At 41.2% G+C, this 18,554-nt stretch overlaps 2 protein-coding genes across 7 annotated transcripts in view; both read right to left on the bottom strand.

Annotated features, from left to right (window-relative positions):
- Nucleotides 1-6,298, bottom strand: part of mtus2a (microtubule associated tumor suppressor candidate 2a) — a 48,648-nt gene extending 42,350 nt beyond the window's left edge. For both annotated transcript variants that reach the window (XM_086308781.1, XM_086308782.1), the window contains exon 1: nt 6,163-6,298. The gene's annotated coding sequence lies outside the window, so the exon portion shown is untranslated. The remainder of the gene's footprint in view (nt 1-6,162) is intronic.
- A 4,698-nt stretch (nt 6,299-10,996) lies between these two features.
- The window catches only part of slc7a1a (solute carrier family 7 member 1a), a 33,073-nt gene continuing 25,515 nt past the window's right edge, over nt 10,997-18,554 (bottom strand). For 4 of the 5 annotated variants that reach the window (XM_086308774.1, XM_086308773.1, XM_086308775.1 and 1 more), the window contains 7 exons: nt 17,951-18,173; nt 15,567-15,706; nt 13,907-14,009; nt 13,470-13,648; nt 13,026-13,177; nt 12,809-12,917; nt 10,997-12,479 (listed from right to left, as the gene is read on the bottom strand). In XM_086308774.1, the coding sequence (XP_086164900.1) occupies nt 12,301-12,479; nt 12,809-12,917; nt 13,026-13,177; nt 13,470-13,648; nt 13,907-14,009; nt 15,567-15,706; nt 17,951-18,173 (1,085 nt within the window). In that variant the 3' untranslated portion in view covers nt 10,997-12,300. Of the gene's footprint in view, nt 12,480-12,808; nt 12,918-13,025; nt 13,178-13,469; nt 13,649-13,906; nt 14,010-14,913; nt 15,051-15,566; nt 15,707-17,950; nt 18,174-18,554 lie in introns of all 5 variants that reach the window. The other variant, XM_086308777.1, reaches the window with a different exon arrangement.

The raw sequence follows: 18,554 nt of genomic DNA, 5'->3' as shown, positions 1-18,554 counted from the left end.
CGTGCAACAGCTGGCCAAATTAACCTGTTGAAATTCACATACTCCACAACTAAGTATGCAGTAGATCGTGTACTACATGAAACAATGGAAGTACTTGACTTGACACACTAATAGCTATTTCCTGGCCACATTAGCAACTCTTTATTTTAGTTTTGCCTACCTACCAGCTTTTTTTTTTTTATCTCCACTCCATCAGTAGAGCTCAAATTAAAGTAACCATCTAACTGTGTTCTAACCTCTCACTTACAATTACAAATTGAATTGTTCAATATGTTGCTATAAGGCATTTCTAATGAATATTTGACTTATAGAGAGAATGCTGTGTTTTGTTTTTTAACTGGATGAAGAAAACTGTGTCTCTAAAGACACTAATGTCTTGCAATAGTAAGAGTGGTGAAGATTCAGCCTCCTCTCTTCAGTCCTCTACTTCCTCTCAGATCAAAATATGAGCCAAAATATGTGAGAGGTTTTTACAGATTTCAAGAAGGGTAGGGGCTGCCAGTCTTGGATTCATTCAGGGGATCAAAGTTGAGTGCCACAAAGAATTTTTTCCAGATAAAAAAAACCATGAAATTTCAAAGGAATATGCCCCGGCATCTTATATATTCTTCTTTGAAAGCAAGTAAGGAAATTTGATGGGCATATCTTTTTGTTCTTCTGTTGCTGAGTTGGTTTACATTTTCTGTATCGCATGAACGCATGTGACAGTACAAAGGCAGTCACCTGTGTAGACACATCAACACGAGCCTTCCCCCTCAGTGTCTTTGTTGCTGGTCCAGCAGCACATGTGGCTATTACAGAAGCCATTTGTCTTTGGCACTTTGCTTTATTTCTCTCCTCCCCCACTGGAGAGCAGACAGGTTTTACAGCTCTGTGGTCCCAAGGGGAAACCCAGGAACACACACATATATTCATTGCCCCATGCCCTATCGCTCTTTCATCCACACATACCTCTGCTGAGATGTAAATTCCATCACATTGCAATATTAGCAAAAGGGGAAAAAACTCAAATGGACAAAGCGACGACATAATTTATGACTCCTGATTGTTCCCGCATTTGAAAATTGGATTGTGCAAGATTTGCATTAAAATGCAGTGGAGCGGTTATCCTTAAAATCTTTTTTTCTCTCTCTCTCTAATTCAGTCCATGCTGTGTCTTTGCATACATGCAATTAATCACCAATGAAATTACCCTTGTGTGTCCTTGTACAATGAACATGTTGGAGAGTGTGAACTTGTGAAAAGCCGTGTTCTAGAGCCGTGGATAGATGTAAGACATAAAAACTATCATATTTGTGCTAATTTGGTGGGGGTGGAGGATGTTGTCTTTATATTGCATTCCTTAACGTAATCATCCAGCAGGATAAAGCTTAGCGAAAAAACCTATTCACAAATTAGCTAAGAATTAGTCATCCATTCCTTCCTTTTCAACCCCACTACCGCCACCTCATCGCTGTCTGCGAACCACACAGACAGAAATAGGAGTGAAATAAGCTAAACGCTCCATTTTCACAAGACACAATAGATAGCCTGCAGACAGAATTTCACAAGTGATGATTCACTGAAGTATGCTCGACTGTTTATACGTGTGAACCGAGCAATAACCCAGTATGCACACAGCAAAGGGATTACCATCACACAGAAACAGCGAGGCAAACAGGAGTGCAAAAATAACCAGAAATAGTCTTCTCCAGCTCCTTGATTGTTGTTTTGCACCGATTTTCTTATAGCTGTGCTTACAGACATGCTCCTCATCAACCAGCATCGCCTCGCTGACACAATTTAGCTCACAACACTGAGCTCAGCGATGTCCCTTCAGTACTTTGGTGTTATGCCTTTCTCAACAACTCTGTCTCTTTTGCTCCCCTCTTCTCTTTCATCCCAATAATACAGAGTTAATAAGGGCAGGGTGAGGTAATCAATCTCATTTTCATCCTTATAGATGGCACATCAGCAGGCTACATCTGCCCAAATGATTTCCTCTCAGCTCATCCCCCCACTCTACTCCTACAGTTGGACACCTTTTTGTACCCCGGGGGAGGGGAATAAGTCTATATCGCAGGGGAATCGGTAACAGGATTTCTACAGGATCTTGAGTCATAGTGGGTGGTCATATATGAGTGAATAAGGGAGAATGAGAATATCAGATGATCTCCAATAAAAGCTGATTTATTCCCTTATTTCGGGCAGGCAGGCGGCGTTTGGCGCCTGCTTTGAAATCAGCAGCAGATCACAATATGCCAGAAATTAGATTTATTAGGTGAAACCAAATGAAAAACGGTCAAACGCTGGAATGGGTTCACGTGCACATCCATCCATCAAAACGTGTTCGCACGCTAGGTTTGTCCCATTGTTGCCAACACGGGAGGCAGAACAAAAACAAAAGGACTTCTGATCCGAAAAACCCCATAAAGCACCAAGGTGATCACCGAGTGCATGCGAAATGAAAGATCATCAAACACGAGAATCACCTTCACACACAACAGCTCACGCTCAGGCAGTGACTATCGCTGCAGCAGGGGCAGACAAAGAAACAGCTCCTAACTGGGGGGGGAATGAGGCTTAAAAAAACAAAAACAAAACAAAAGGTCTGCATGCATGCACACATCTATTTATGGGATTTACCATCTCCTTATTTATTTATTTATTTTAGCCTTGCTTTTTATGCAAAAACACGGGATGAATCTCTACTAAATTGGACACGGTCCCGCTTCGCTGTCTATTTCACCAGGCTATGCAGTCGGTAATGCCGGACTGGGATAAAGTGAGGGCAGACAATAATAATAAACTTTATGGTGCAACGTGATCTACATGGTTAAACTACAATTTTACATTTTACATTTTTTTAAACGTAAGAATGGGGCACATAAAAAGCAAGACCAATGCAACAAAAGCCGACCTAAGATGAAATGAAAGAAAAAGGCAGGAAATATGAGGGAAAAAATAAATAAATAAAAACGACAACAAAGCTGAGTCCTTTCTGGATATTCAACCTGAACCATCAGGTTAAAAGCAGCAACTACGTGCCATTAAAACACGTGTTTGCAAAGGTCCAGACAAGGGTTTATTGAGGTAAGGGGAGCAGAAAAGAGGGTGTTTGTCCATGCTGGCTGCTGGGAGCAGCACCACCGCATTGTTATTAGTAAAGCCCCTCCACCCACTAGCCTCACTCCTGTCGCAGAAAAAAAAATGTTAACTCTTCCATAGCTGGCTGTGCGAAACTGTATGAGGCGGGACAAAGAGGAGGTCATTTCAAATGCAAAGCGGTGCAATGATAGTGCAATTCTCCGTGGGACTGTGAGGATGCCACAAGCTCACCAAGACTCGCAGACATACACAGTCAGACATAAAGCAGGAGAGGCGAGACGGACCAGACAAAGAGAAGCTGAGAGCAACTTAGACGAGCTGAGTCACTTGTGTTTATTTCGAGAGAATATAGAAACAGAAAATGATGCTGCGGAGTGCCAAGGGGGTGGAAAGGAGCGGGGATGTGACGGATTCTGGTTAGTATTGTAATGTGCAAGCGTATGTGCAATGAGCAAGTGGTAAACCCCTGGGGTATGGGGGAGGGAGAGCTGCCCAAGGATCAGTGAGAGGTGAGCAAAGAATAGGGCAAGATGAGGGGTTTTTGGGAGGGGCAATGATATGCAAAAAGTGCGTGTGTGGGGGGGGCTTTTTTTAAGAGTTTTCATACATTCAATAATGGAAAGCTAGAAAGTACAACACAGGAGAAGAATCCCCTTGTGCTGCTGTTCTGGGAGTGGATTTTATTTGGTGGGAGTAAGTCTAAAAAAAGAACATAGATGTACACTGTTGAGAAGTTTCATAAAACATTAATGAGGTAGACCTAACCAAGGATAACTACAGCGGTTCTTTCTATCACACACGTGCTTTTAAGTTCACTGACACAATTCTATAAAGTTTCTTAATAACATCTGTAGCTTAATCAAATAATATGAGACAAATATACAAATAAGATACATTTAAAATAAAAAAAAGTAAAATCAGGTGAGCGCTTAAACTGTCTGACACAAGTGAATAAAGGTCTTTCATGTCTGTTCCTGGTGGGACACGGAAAACTGTATGTGTGTGTGTTTGTGTGTCATGAAGGGAGGCGTGCCTCTCTTTTCACCCTGTAATGTCTTGCCTGCGACTGCAGGGGAGGAGCTACAATAAGCTCAATGCCACCTTCCAGACAAAAGCAGCGTGAATTCGAGAATGCGTGTGCTGATGCTCGGTTCACACATAAGGCACATGCGTGTGTACGTGCACTTGCAAGTGCAGAGCGTCTTGCGTCCAAAGTGTGGAGGATTCTTACAATTGTGTTATTAAAATAACTGCAACCTTTTCTATCATTTTCTTACATTAAACCTATTTCACCACTATCGGGAAACCGCTGTTATATTTATTAGTAGACCGCAATCATCCAAGCAAAAATGTTAAAAAAAAAAAAAGACAAAAATGTTTCAAAATAATTAAAACCTTGCACTTGTGACATGTTATTCAAAGGCACACTGACCAACTTTAGTGTCCTTCTCAGCTTCAGTTCACTTCCCATCTCAATTTCTCCCTCTCTCCCTTCCTTCCTCCTCCTTCTCCTCCGTTCTGTCCTATTAAATAACCTTGAAGGTCATACCGGTGTGCTACATTCATAGGCTTTTCTGTACCTACAGAAACAAATACATACACACACACACACGGTATAGGAACCTCACGCTTAGACAAAACACACAAAGTCAGACACGCGCACACACACAGCCGGCAGTGGTATTTCTGGCAGAGATCTGATAAATTTATCGCTCTTCAGACCTAGCAGAGGTCAGATGTAATGAATCAATCACACATGCATCAGCATCGAGAGCAGCAACTAGAGCAGTCAGTGTACAGCCAAGGCCGTAAGATCTGCTTTCCTGCTTTGATGCAGTGTCAACCTCCACGTTAACATGATCGGGAGGGATTGGTGAGATTTAGCAAAACGGACTTGAAGATCCATAAATGTGGGAAGTCTCTGATACTGAGATCAATAGTGGCAGCAGACAATTCCAATAAATGCTGAAAACATCACTTATTTTTACACGGAAACTGTCAGATTAGAGGCACATTGTTTACATACTTCAGTAGTACAGGCAAATTCTGAACTTTAACGGTTGCAAACTAGAACGGATTTGAAAAAAGTACAAGAACTTCGGCCAAGCAGCTGAAAAAGGGGGATTCACCCCAACAAAGACACCCCCATCCAACTGCCTTAAGGACAATCCAATCATCCGACACCGGTCAATTGAAACAACAGCGTGAAATCCCTCAGTCACTTTTAATTGTTCCATCCGTTGTTTTCTTTTGTCAGGTCTCAAGTCTCCAACAATGAGACTGAGAAAATGGGAAGTGTTGCAAATGGAATTGAAGTATCAATACAACCTCTGTGCCGTGAATTCCTTGAAAGCAGTCAAGATACTGAAGAATTAGTGTTTGCATGAGTGTGCAGCAGTGTCACTCGTGGACTTAGAAATGAAAAGTTATTAATCATACTATCAGACTTCAAACCTTGGTATTATAAATGTACATTTGTCCACTTTCACTGGTAAAAAGCTTAAGCCTGAGCGGGCAAACACGACAAGAAATTTAAAATATTGCAGCTTTTCCGCTATCAGTTAACAAGAATTATATGTTATGTATTAGAAAGCTGTGAGAGTCTTTGCTTTTGAAGTCTATACACTCACAAAAAATAGCTCATCAATAAATGACATTTGGCGAGAAATGAAAACAAAATCCTTCAAAATCAAGTCCATATCATCTCTCAGTGCAGTGGATCTGGTTTAAATCCTAAAATCTATACTGGATCATTAGCAACACTCACAGAGACTTGACCTGCTCCATCCATCTCCATCGCACCGTCTCTTCCTTCTGACCTCACTTTCTCTCCAACACTGTGGCTCAACTTCGAGGTTACAGCTATTTATATGTAGAGTCGAGCTAAATTCCTTCGCGCATTGCCGTGATGCGGGCCTAGTCAAAAACAAACTGTATTTATGGTGCTGGTCGAACCGAGTCCGGCAGCAAGACCCGAAATCCTACGAGCAAAATAAGTGCGACACTTTTTCGGGAAATCAATGCTAGCCCTCCGAGCAAAAATAAGCACGGGGTGTTTACAGTCGTGCGACTTACCTGCAGCTTTCTCTGTTGCTGATTCATTGAAGAATGTCGGTGAAAACCCAGGAGTTGCCAGCGCGTCTCTCCACTTCCTCCCCACTCTCCCTGGCTGCCAGAAACGACGCACAGAGAGATAGAGAGATAGAGAGAGAGAGAGGTACTGCGGACAGCAGGAGGAGGAGGGAACTGGAGGAGGAGCGGTGCTGATGCTGCAGCCGACACCTGGCTGAGCATCCTTCTGCTCAGACGGCCGGGCTTTTTTAACACATGTGCGCCCTCTGCTGGAACATGTGGGAAGCAGCTCTTCCCACGTGGTGGGATTCCAATATGACCGCGACTGGATTTTGAAAAGCTGAATTACAAGTCCTACCGTGCTATAAATTCAAAAATCATTTAAGCATTACAGACATATGGAGTCTACATACTGACACTGGTACCAAAATAGCAGGATATGTGTAGGATTTGTGTGTGTGTGTGTGTGTGTGTGTGTGTGTGTGTGTGTGTGTGTGTGTGTGTGTGTGTGTGTGTGTGTGTGTGTGTGTGTGAGAAGATGTATATACAATTAGGTTCATAGGTTTTTGGAAAATGACAAATTTTCCAAGATTTTAAATCAATCAAGTGGGCCTAACATTGATGTCCTAAAATATCTCAGTTGTGAATAAAAGATTCTGTTTTTTATTTATAGTTTACACAGTTACACGCATTTCCTGTATTTCAGTATTTTATGTTCATCTCTTTCATACTGTTGTAGGTCCATACATAGTGATTTGGCACAACATGTAGATTCCTTTGAGTTAAATTCCTTTTATAAAATTATGGGAAGTGCTTTGGCTATAAAACTGTAATTGAAGAACTACAAATGCAGTGAAACTATGATATGTGTGAAAAGTTAAAGATCTGCCATCTACAGTTAAAGAAATCAATTGTATCCACACCCCTAATTATAGCTTCCCTGCGGCTGGCCCTGGGCTCATTAGATTCAGTGAAGGAATATCTTAATGCTTCAGGTTATCAAGACATTTTAGACAAGTCTCTGCTTCCGTCATGGGAACAGTTTAGGGTTTAGGGAACACAGTATTTAGATCCCACTTCCGCTTTGCACAAAGCGAGATTCATATAGTTGGATGTGTTTATTGTGAAAGAACTTGACTGGCGAACACAGAGCCTTGTCCTCAGTCTCATTAAACACTTTTGGGATGAACTAGCAGAAAAACTTCAAATGTCCAACATCACTGCTTCACTGCTTCTTTCATTCAAAATGCAAGCATCATTTTGATAGTGAAAACCATGTTTAAAGAAATAAAACATGAAGCCAGTCATTTTGATCATACAATCAAAATTTTATTAAGTTCAGTTTGTGTGTTACATATTTTAATGACAGTGGTGTAAAACTCAGCCAAACAGTATCCAATTTGTAAAAATTCAGCATGGGTATTAAAACACATCAATAAACAGGAGAAAACATGTAAAATGAATGGCGGACATATAACTTCCTCAAAAGAGACATTTCATTTGATTAGAAAAAACAAACAAGTGGTAAAAATTTGGCCTCTCTTATTTTGCATTAGAAAATACATGCTACAAACCACAAATGCAAAGATACAGCAGCCAGCACTGTGAAAATCCACTGTCACTTAAAGTTGGAGGACATGAACTGAAAATCTGAAACTGTCATTGCTTTCATCCTAAACATGTACAAAGATTCAGAAGTTAGATTTACTGCCATTACCAATGGGAGAGCTAACCCAACGCACAAGTTAAACAACTTGCAATAGTGTTGTCTACACTCCTGGAACATTAGTTTGTGTATTACATTCTGCGTTGCAGATCTTTGCTTTACAATGTTTCATGATTGCTGCTTAAGAAAACAAAGATATAAACAAACATACCACTGCATTAAAACTGTACTGTTAAACCACAACTGAACATGAGGACCAAGTTTTGGACCTCAAAAGGCATCAATGAAAAATTTTCACATGTAGAAACGGTAAAGCACAGCGAACTGCAGCTGCTTTTATACATCCAGACAATGACCTGACCACAGATTTCTGTTAGTGAAGAATTATGTCACAGATAAGCCAAGTGTAATGTGAGAGCTTGTAATGGAGCAATGTTAGAACAGTATACTTTCTATTGTTACATAAGAACTGGGAGATTTTAGAGAACTTAGGTATTCATACCAACCTGTATTTTATACTTACATGTGTTATCTGATGATAAGACTGCTGCACATACACTCAGGTCCATAAGTATATGGACAATGACACACTTTATTTGTGTTTGTTTTTTTGTAATTTAGCCTTTGTGGACCACCACACAACGATGGATTTTAAATCAAAAATAAACCAAAATAAACAGCTGCCAAATCAATAATCTGTTACAAGAAGGGACACAGGGGGGCAGCTGAGCAACACCAGAAAGCGTAGGAAACTACAGGAGAAACTAAAGTGGATGATCGCAGAATTCTTTTCAGAATCAGAATCAGAATCAGAATACTTTATTAATCCCGAAGGAAATTAGGGTAACAGCAGGCAGCACGCTAATGGCGCATGCGCACTTACAAAGGAACCTTCTGACCAACTTTACACAAACATCACTTTGGGGAGACATGTCAGAAAGGTAGGCTGATAGGAAAAAATCAACAAAAATACATAACATGAGGTAAGAGGAGGAGAAAAAAAACTCCACTCAGACTGAGCTCCTAGTGGGAGAACAGTTTGATAACAGAAAAAACACCTCAGCACAAAAAGCACATGACTATCAGTACACCATAGAAACACAAGAAAGGGTAAGAGAGAGCCGGTGTAGACAGCGCATCTGGTCCTGCAGCGTGTCTGCGCTGGTCCAGTCGACTGCCATCTTCCCCGGTAGGGCACAAGCATCGAAGGCGTTTGGAAAGGGAGGGGGGATCAGTGTGTGCATATCAGTGTATGTGTGTGTGTGTCCAGAGTTCAGCTGAGACAGTGTCCTTCGCCCCGCCAGGCTAAGTAAACAGTCTTCCAGCCAACCCAGGCCAACCCAGGTGGTCTTGCATGGAATGGGGGGGACGGTCTAAACACAGTCGTTATCAGAGTGTTCTTGACTTCCTTGGTTAAGAAAGTCAAGAACACTCTTTAGGAGGTAGTTAGTTGCCTTCATGAATGGAAATCGAGTCATTTTAAAAGAGGATTCAATCTGCTGGTTAAACTCAACAAAAGACAGGCCAGATTAGACTTTGCCAGAAATATATCTAAAAGAACCTGCACAGATGAAGCCAATAATAATGGGAAAAGGATAGTGAAGCAGGAAAAAAACAACTCATGATCCAAAGCATAACACATCATCTGTCAAACACGGTGGAGTCAGTGCTATGGCATGAGTATGTATGGCTGCCAGTGGAACCAGTTTACTAGAGTTTATTGATGACGATTCAGCTGCTGATATAAGTAGCAGGATGAACTGTGAAGCATGCAGGGCTGTACTCTATGTTCCAATTCAACCCGGTTGTACAATGGACACTTCGCAGTGCAAACTGGATAATGACCAAACACATTCTGCAAAAGCAACTTTCTCAAGGCAAAGAAAGGCTATGTTCTTTAATGGCCATATCAGTTACATCAAGCCAACAGAGTTACACTTTCAGAAGAAAAAACTGAACTAATTTCTGGATGTCAGACCATCACTGACTGTAAAAGATTTTTGCCCAGTTATTACAGTTTTTCTCGATTGCTTAAACACTATAACCAGGCCTCTAAACTAAAATTTCAAAACCGTAACGCTATTGGTCAAAAAGCACACCCATTTCCCTGAACTATAAACACTATTCCCTGCTTTGACACATGACTCAAATTTGGTGAACTGTTACTGCAAAACTCTACACACAAATCCCTACATTTTACAGTGCTTACACCATGTAGTCATTTAGAAAGCACTAGCATGCAATAATGTTAACTTAAGTCAGCATAGCTTGAGCTCAATTAGCACACAATTAACCAGGTGGAAACACTAGGAGTCAAAATTTAGCACACACCAATCAGAACCTGCGATGGATAGATAAAAGGGCCAAAGTCAGCTCATTCAGGTTTGAAACAATGGATCCAAAGAGATGCAAAGGAAGAGGACGTGGTGGAGAAAGAGGACATGGTGAAGGAGGAGGACGTGGTGAAGGAGGAGGACATGGTGGAGGAAGAGGACATGGTGAAAGAGGAGGACGTGGTGGAAGAGGAGGAGGAGGTGGTCTAGGACAACAGGAAGGTGGTGGAGGAGGAGGGAGAGGTGGAGGAGGAGGAGGACGTGGTGAAGGAGGTGGAGGTGGAGAACGACGGCGACAAGGAAGGGGAAGAGCAAGGGCACGAAGACAGTCAGTCTCGGATGAAATTCGAGCCACTTTAGTTGACCATGTCCTTGTCCATGGGATGACTATGAGGGAGGCTGGGCAACGAGTACAACCAAATTTGAGTCGCTTCACTGTTGCCTCCATCATCAGAACCTTCAGGGAGGAAAACAGGTAGGTGTACTTGCAGTAAGACTGCTTTGTACAGTAACTTGTAAGTTACTGAACTTATGTGTCTTGAGTTTCAGTATGTTTCCATTATTTTCCTGTAAAATGAATGTGTGACAGTTACAGTAATGAGTGCTTCTATTTTTGTAGGACACAGAGACGACCACCTGGTGGAGGCAGGTTAAGGCTTTTGTCGGAGGAGCAAGAGAGGGAACTTGTAAACATGGTAATTGCAAATAATGTAATCCGCCTGCGAGAGATTCAAAGGAGAGTGATTGAGGATGATCATCTTTTTCGAGGCATAAATGCCATCAGCCTCTCCACAATTGACCGCATCCTCTGAAAGAATCAATTCCGGATGAAACAGGCATACCGAGTCCCTTTCGAACGAAACTCTGACAGAGTGAAGAACCAACGTGTGGAATATGTTCAGGTATGAGTTTTGATACTGTATAAAGTATTGTGTACCATCACAGCATGGCAGTTTATGCTGCCATTTCAGCACTCTTGAACTGTGGTTCAGGGTACCGATTGACTCTACTGTGTTATGTGTTTTGCAGAGAATCTTTGAGATTGAAGGACGGCCTGTTCCCCATGAAATAATCTTTGTGGATGAGGCAGGTTTTAACCTGACCAAAAGAAGGAAAAGGGGGAGGAACATAATTGGCCATCGGGCTATTGTAAATGTCCCTGGTCAGCGTGGGGGGAATGTCACTATGTGCGCAGCCATCAGCCAACGAGGGGTACTCCACCACCATGCCGTACTAGGACCCTATAACACTATGCTTCTCCTTGCTTTTCTTGATGGTTTAAGACAACATATGTTCCAGCTGGACTACAGGGAACCAGCACAGCCAGAGCAGCCTCACTACGTTGTTGTGTGGGATAACGTCAGCTTCCATCGCGCTGCTCTGGTTCGTGACTGGTTTACCAATAACCCAAGGTTTTCTAATATCTTTCTGCCTGCATACTCTCCCTTTCTAAACCCGATAGAGGAGTTATTTTCGGCATGGCGGTGGAAAGTGTATGACCGAGAACCTTATGTCCGTGTTCACCTCCTTCAGGCCATGGAAGAGGCCTGCCTAGACATATCAGTAGATGCATGCCAGGGGTGGATCAGGCATGCAAGAGGATTTTACCCCCGCTGCCTGGCTGGGGCCAATATAGCCTGTGATGTGGATGAGATTCTCTGGCCTGACCCAGACCAAAGACAAGATGCTGAGGTGGGATAATGTTTCTGGTGTGTGTTGTACTGTATAGTACATGAATGACAATGTGCCACTGTACATACATTGGTTGCGTCTTTTGTGTTTATCATGTGACAAGGGTTTTGAAGGGGAGAACCATAAGCAACCTAATTGTTTTGGAACTATTGTTTTGAATTAATAGTACCAGTGTGCAAAACTCTGTTGTAGTGTGTGTGTTTTTGAAGGCTTGTGTTTGATGTCTGAGGGCAAAGTTTGGTTTTTCAGCAGGAGTGAATAGTTTTGGGTGTAGAGCTTCATTTTGACCTGGAAATAGGATGTTTGGGGAATTGAGTGAGAGGTTATGGATTTGTGTTTACTGTTGTGAGGATATGAGGCGTAGTTTCAAGAAATGTGTTTTAGCAATCGAGAAAAACTGTAAAAGCAACCCTTGTTAATTTCTCCAGGGTTTTTTTGATTTGCAAATTCCTACAAATCTCCATCATTCTCTTCCCTTACATCAATGCCATTGGACAGAAAGGCTTCCTTTTCTGGTGATGCTGACTTGTGGTTAAGCCCTAAGCCCATCATCTCTGTGTCCGGAGTCGAATGAGCTGCAGCTGACAGGGTGCTGTGACGGATACCATAGCTGAAGTAGATCACGAAACCTGGAAAGGCAAAAAGAACCGGTGTTATGGAATCCTAGCTTTTCAATGCAAATACACCTGCTGAACTTTTCAGTCTAAAAACATGTACCTTTTTAATAACATTGACATTTTCGCAACCAACTGACAAAGTATGTTTACTCGTGTTTTGTAAATGTTTCAGATCGGTCTGCGAACACATTGCAATGTCAAGTCAAAGCAGCTAGCCCATTTCAAGCAGCTAAAGCAAGTAAAATAGTCAGCTGGGTGTGTGAGACTTTTCAGCATCATCCTAGGTAAGTGTAGCGAGCAGAATTCTTGCAGTTAAAAAAAGAACGATGGAGTGTAACTACCTATGGCCATCCAGATTGAGAATTTAACCCAAGTGCGTTCTTCAAGCTGCATCATCAGGTAGATATTGACAAACATGCTGATCACTGGAATGAAGGGCAGCATGGGCACCTGGGAGACAAATACCACAAAAGGAGAAAGCGTAACAGTATCCATTAAAACTTAGCGAGCGTGAACTCTCAGGGGGCAGAGGTAGTGCTGAAAGGGCTTAAATCAAACCTTGAAGGAGAGTTTAGTGTGGTTCTGGGGCTGTCTCCAGATGATGAAGACCACGAAAAGACACATCATGAAGATGACGCTGAGGGCTACCAAGTTCCATGAAGCAAGATCTCCATAAGATGCCAGAACACTGAATGCCAGCATCAGCATTCCTTTAAAATGAAAGAAATGTTATTATCTTATGTGTAATACTTCACAAGTGCAATGTGATTTTTAACAGTGAAGATACTGGAAATAAATCCATCACCTACATTCAAGGCGAGCACACTTGTTGGGTTGTTTACCAAAGATCTAACGCCTTCATTTTATTGAGTAAGCAAATAAATGTTATTTCTACAGCACATTTAAAACTAAAGTGCTTTACAAGGTCTTTATACTTGATTTTCTTACATTATTTGTATGATTTTATTGCCATTTTAAGGCAGTCCTGGTTTAATAACATACCGAGGAGAAAGACACAGACGTTGACAGTGAAGCCTGACAGTTTGGATGGTGTGGGGTTGTCTGGGAACAGCAAGGTTTTGAAGCTGAGCCTCTCTTCCATACCGGGCAGGATGTTGCCCTCATTCAACTCCATCTCCTCGTGGCTACTGACAATCTGGTAACCCATGCTGGGCCGGTACCTGAAACAACAAGAACAAACACCCATAATGAAGTGTTCAGACATAGCAGTTGTACTCTGTGTTCCTGCCACTTAAAATAGTTGCTAGCACCAGTGACAAAGCTGGTAATGCACACTGCAACATTAGCACACAATGAACCTGCTTATAAGCAATGTCAATGCTGCGTATGTTTGAAATAGCTTCCAATAGTTTTGTTGGCTAGCATAAACAACTATAAACATGTTCAGACCGTGTCCAAGCTGATATATTCTCACCAACCTGAGCACCAGGATACAGGCAGCCACTAATGTGTAGGCTAGCAGCGTCCCTATCGACATCAGGTCCACCAGGTCCTTCAGCTCGAACATTAACACCATGACAACTTCACAGTACAAGGAGACAAAAAATAAAAATTTAAAGTGAGAATGCTTGTTTGATCCCATCAATTATTTTCCATACTTGTCTTAGAAGAATAAATTAAGATGTGTCTAACATTCAGCATGCTTATACAGTTACTGTGAGCATAGAAGTATGCTGATCATAAGCTCAAATGATGCCATTGAGTACAGCCTCATAAAGATGCTAGCTCGAATGTACATATTCTTTTCACAATAGTGATTCCCAAAGTGTGGGTCATGACCCTCTGGTGTTCCAATGGTTTACCACACACACAAGAAATCTTTGCTACAAAAAAATGTATAATATATAATTATATGAGTTCAAAATTTACTTGAAATTTCACAACTACAATCTTCTTAGGGTGCTGTATTAGGATATAGGGTAAAAATAGCATTATGGAGCGAAACCAGCAACCACCTGGCGGCAAAGTCATTCCATTTCATTTATATGACACTCTTATTTTTCCGCTCTATTTTTTAAATGGGGCAAAATCTCATATCACGTCACTGGTGGGGAAAGATAAAAAATGAAGCAGTGGCTAAGAAAGGAAAGAAGTTAATAGTAAATCAATCTCAACAAAACAAATCAAGAAAAGATTAAAAACCTGTTGATTAAAGTTTTGATTAAAGGTTTGCATGTTTTCAGTTTTAAAAAGGGCCCCAGTTGGGAATGGATAAAGTATAGGCTGGAGGTGGCAAAAAGAGCTGCCTCTATTAAAAAAAAAAGTTATAAAAAGTTTTTAAACTTAATCTTTCAAAAACCAAAAAGTCTCTGCTTTGTTCTTTTTCTCTTCAATTCAAACCTGACCTTCTATCACTGCCTCTCTCAAGTCCCTCTACTCAAATACAGGAATTTGCGTTTTTATTTAACGCCCCCCTTTATCTTACCAGCTATAGCCCCAGCAGCAACAGTAGATGTTACGGGAGATTTTCTCTCGCTGATGTTGGCCAAGAAGGAGAAGAGCAGGCCATCCTGCGCCATGGCAAGGATGATACGAGGTAGGGGGAACATGGAACCCAACAGACTGGGGTAAAGGTGGGGGGAGGGCATCATATTGTGATGGCAGCGGTTTGGTGTAACGTGAGGGACAAGGGGGAAAGAAGAATTAGGAAAGGTCAGCGAGTACCAAGGGAAGATTCAGAGAAAGTAGACGTATGTGGGTGGAAAGATCTGGGGGTTAAAGAACATGCTGCAGCGTGCCAGACTGGCAACACTGTTGAAGAACAACATGCTGGGACAAGGATACTCTGATGTCAGCATGTAAAATTTGGCCCCCAGTATGACTGCATGTTTTGCACATGCTGTTACTGTCAGTTTTAGTCCACGTACCATGCGGTTTAGTTTGGATTAGTGCTGGTGCACATCTCCTTCTCAAGATGCAAGTTAGAAAATATGTCTCAAGTTTCCCAACAGAAAAAACAATGGAAGACTTATAGTATAGACACAATAACCTTGACTCCCTCAGCCAACTAAACAGAGACCTGGCTATGTAAAACACTTAATAATTAGTTTTTAATGCTAACGCATGTTAGTATCTCACCTGCCAGAGAGGAAGTGACAAAAGTTGCATTTAGTGGGGTTTTGGTGCAGGAGTTGACCCTGGCCAAGGACTTTGATAACAGCCCATCATCAGCCATAGCCATGATCACACGAGGAACAGGGTACAGACAACCCAGCAAGCTAACATGGGGGGAAGGGCGTACCAAAATATAAAGTATCCACAGGAGCAACCATGTGAAACATGCATAAGCAAAGACAACAGCACACATATGCAAGGAGCATTACATTCAACATAGATACAGCAGATTAAGACAAAAGAAAAAAACACAGAACACAGGATACTTAAATATGTTGTGCATACATTTTAAGTTAGGAACACATGTGCAACACTTTGTAATGTAACTTTGTAATATGTAAATAACAATTTAATGCAATTTTTTTGCAGATCTTATGCACCCATATTTTATTCAAAATAAAACGTGACAAAAATCAATGTTTAAACTGAGAAAATGTACCATTAAAACAAAGATACTAGCTCATTTTTATATTTAATATTAGCTGAATTTAATATGTCTTAGTATAGATGGGACAGGGCCATGCTGTTTGCCACTGTGTGGCATCCTCTCTTCTTTTAACAACAGTCTCGAAACATTCGAGAACTGAGGAGATCAGCTGCTGAACCTTTGAAAGAGGAATGTTATCTCACTCTTATCTGATTTGAGCTGTTCAACAGCCCTGGGTCTTGTTTATCGTATTTTTCACTACACGTTTATTTTCAATTCATTTTATTTTTATAGCACCAATTCATAAAAACAGCGCCTCAAGACTCTTTATACTGAAAGATATGGACCTTACAATAATACCAAGTGCTTGCTCAAATACCTTTCAGCAAGCACTTGGTGACACTGGGAAGGAAAAGCTCCCTTTTAACAGTAAGAAACCCTCTGGCAGAACCAGGCTCAGGGAGCGACAGCCATCCACCACGACCTTTTTGTGATGATAGGAGAAAAAATATTTCATGTAAATCTTTTCAGCTGGTGAAAGGTCTGGACTCCAAGTAGGCCCTTTGAGCACCCTCTGCTACTATGAAACCATGCAGTTCTAAGTGTTTCAAGAAGTGGTTTAACACAGTCTTGCTGAGATATGCAGCATATGTCACTATAAAACCTTTAATGTACTAATGCACTAATGCATCCCCTTAAAATCAGAGATGCATACTTTTGGACACAGCGATGACAACATGCATAGTCTCTCTCCTTACTAGTCCAGAGGACACGGTGTCCAAGTTTACCTAAGGGAATTTCAAATTGCATTTCACTGGACCACAGCTTTGGCCCAGAGAAGACAGCATTTCTAGATCATGTTCATAAATAGTTTCTTCTCTGCATGATAGAGCTTTAACCTTTGTGAATCATGCCTGGTTTTAATGCAGTGTTGCCCGAGGGGCCGAAGCACATGAGCTTCCAATATTGATTTCTGGCTATTGCCTTTAGTGCAGCGATGAACCATTTAAGATAATATCAAAATGTTCTTTTTCAGCTGTTTGTTGCACCCATGCCCAGTCTGGTGCCATCAAATTCTAAATTATCATTGTATCGTAATTTTTATCATGAAATAGTAAAATACTCAGTTTAAACATTTGATGTGTTTTCTATGTTCTATCATGAATAAAATATTGGTTGATTGTTGCTATTATTAATTGCTAAATATAACATATATGGACCATCATTTAAAGTGATTAGAGACTAATTGTTAGTAAAAAAAAAAAAAAGTCACCTGCCTTAGCCTTTCTGAGTCCCTGTTACATAATCGCCTTCACACACTGATGGTGCAGCTATATTCTCAGCAGCATGTTTTATTTTTAGTTAAGGCATCAAATGCTTTCCGAAGTTAAATATACACTCTCGCTCAGAAACACAAACATAAATATATGTGTGTGTGTGTAGTTATCTGAGACAGAACCGTGTACACAACTGCGCATTTAAAATGAATGATAGTCTTTGGTTACGCTCCAGAAAGCAGATGTAGTGAAGATTCTGAGTTTGCTAATCCTGAAATAGGGGAAATTCTGGATCTTCTGTTCCAAAAAACAGGAGCTTAAACTCTGAGTTAGTTACTGACTCCTGCCCTCCTGCTGCAGCTGTAGCAGCTGAGTGACAGTGTTTCATTTCCCCATTCAAACATCTATATTTTGATAGGATTCCAGTTTGATTTTTTTAAAGGAAAATTGCAGTTGTCTAATGATGACTGAGTGGACAATGCTGAATAAATGTCATAGTCCACAAGGAACAAATTTATATTCCTCAGCCTAATAGAATATCTACTGGTATTCACAGTTGCTTATCTTAGTGGTAATCAGTTCAAAGTTTACTCAGAACAAGATCTAGTACATGTGCATTGTGCTTCTAAGTTCAAATCTCTTACCTTGTAGACAGAGCGCAAAGAGAGCCTACAGCTACGGCATATTTCGCGCCCCCCCAGCCCACATAATTAAAAGCTGTAGGCAGAGGGCTGTTGCTGTCCAGCAGGTAGTATGGCATCATGAGGGTGAGAGCACCAGAAACGCTGAAGTAGATCACAAAGCAGATGAGCAATGAGGATACGATACCAAAAGGAATGGCTCGCTGGGGGTTCTTCACCTCTTCACCTAGGACATATATAATATATAGACACAGTTAAGAGCCAAGATATGCAAATCTGCTTCTGTATGACTTCAACGGGTGCAGAAATATCTTCAGGTAATGTGCCATTTTTTGCTTATATTTATATTTGAAAAACATCGTCAGAAGACAGAAATTCTTACTTTCAGCGTTTGAACATGAGGCAGAAAAGTGAATATGTGAAAATTCAGTGGAACGAAAACACAGAACACAGTACAAACTCTAGTGTTGGATGGATGATGGATGGATATTCAGATTTTGGAGGAGTTTTATGCTTTCATCTGAGAATTGTCCATTTGAATGCAGGGTGCAGGCACTGTATTCAGAAAGGTAACATAATTTACAGAAGTGCTGCAGTTGAATCGAGA

This window comes from Aulonocara sp. 'chitande type north' Nkhata Bay, linkage group LG10 (genome assembly GCF_057382095.1).
Source record: "Aulonocara sp. 'chitande type north' Nkhata Bay isolate Kocher_YH1m ecotype deep benthic linkage group LG10, A_spYH_male_GT1.1, whole genome shotgun sequence".
Taxonomy (NCBI): Eukaryota; Metazoa; Chordata; class Actinopteri; order Cichliformes; family Cichlidae; genus Aulonocara; species Aulonocara sp. 'chitande type north' Nkhata Bay.
Note: the sequence above shows the minus strand (reverse complement) of the source record. Positions and strands in the feature narration are given on the sequence as shown.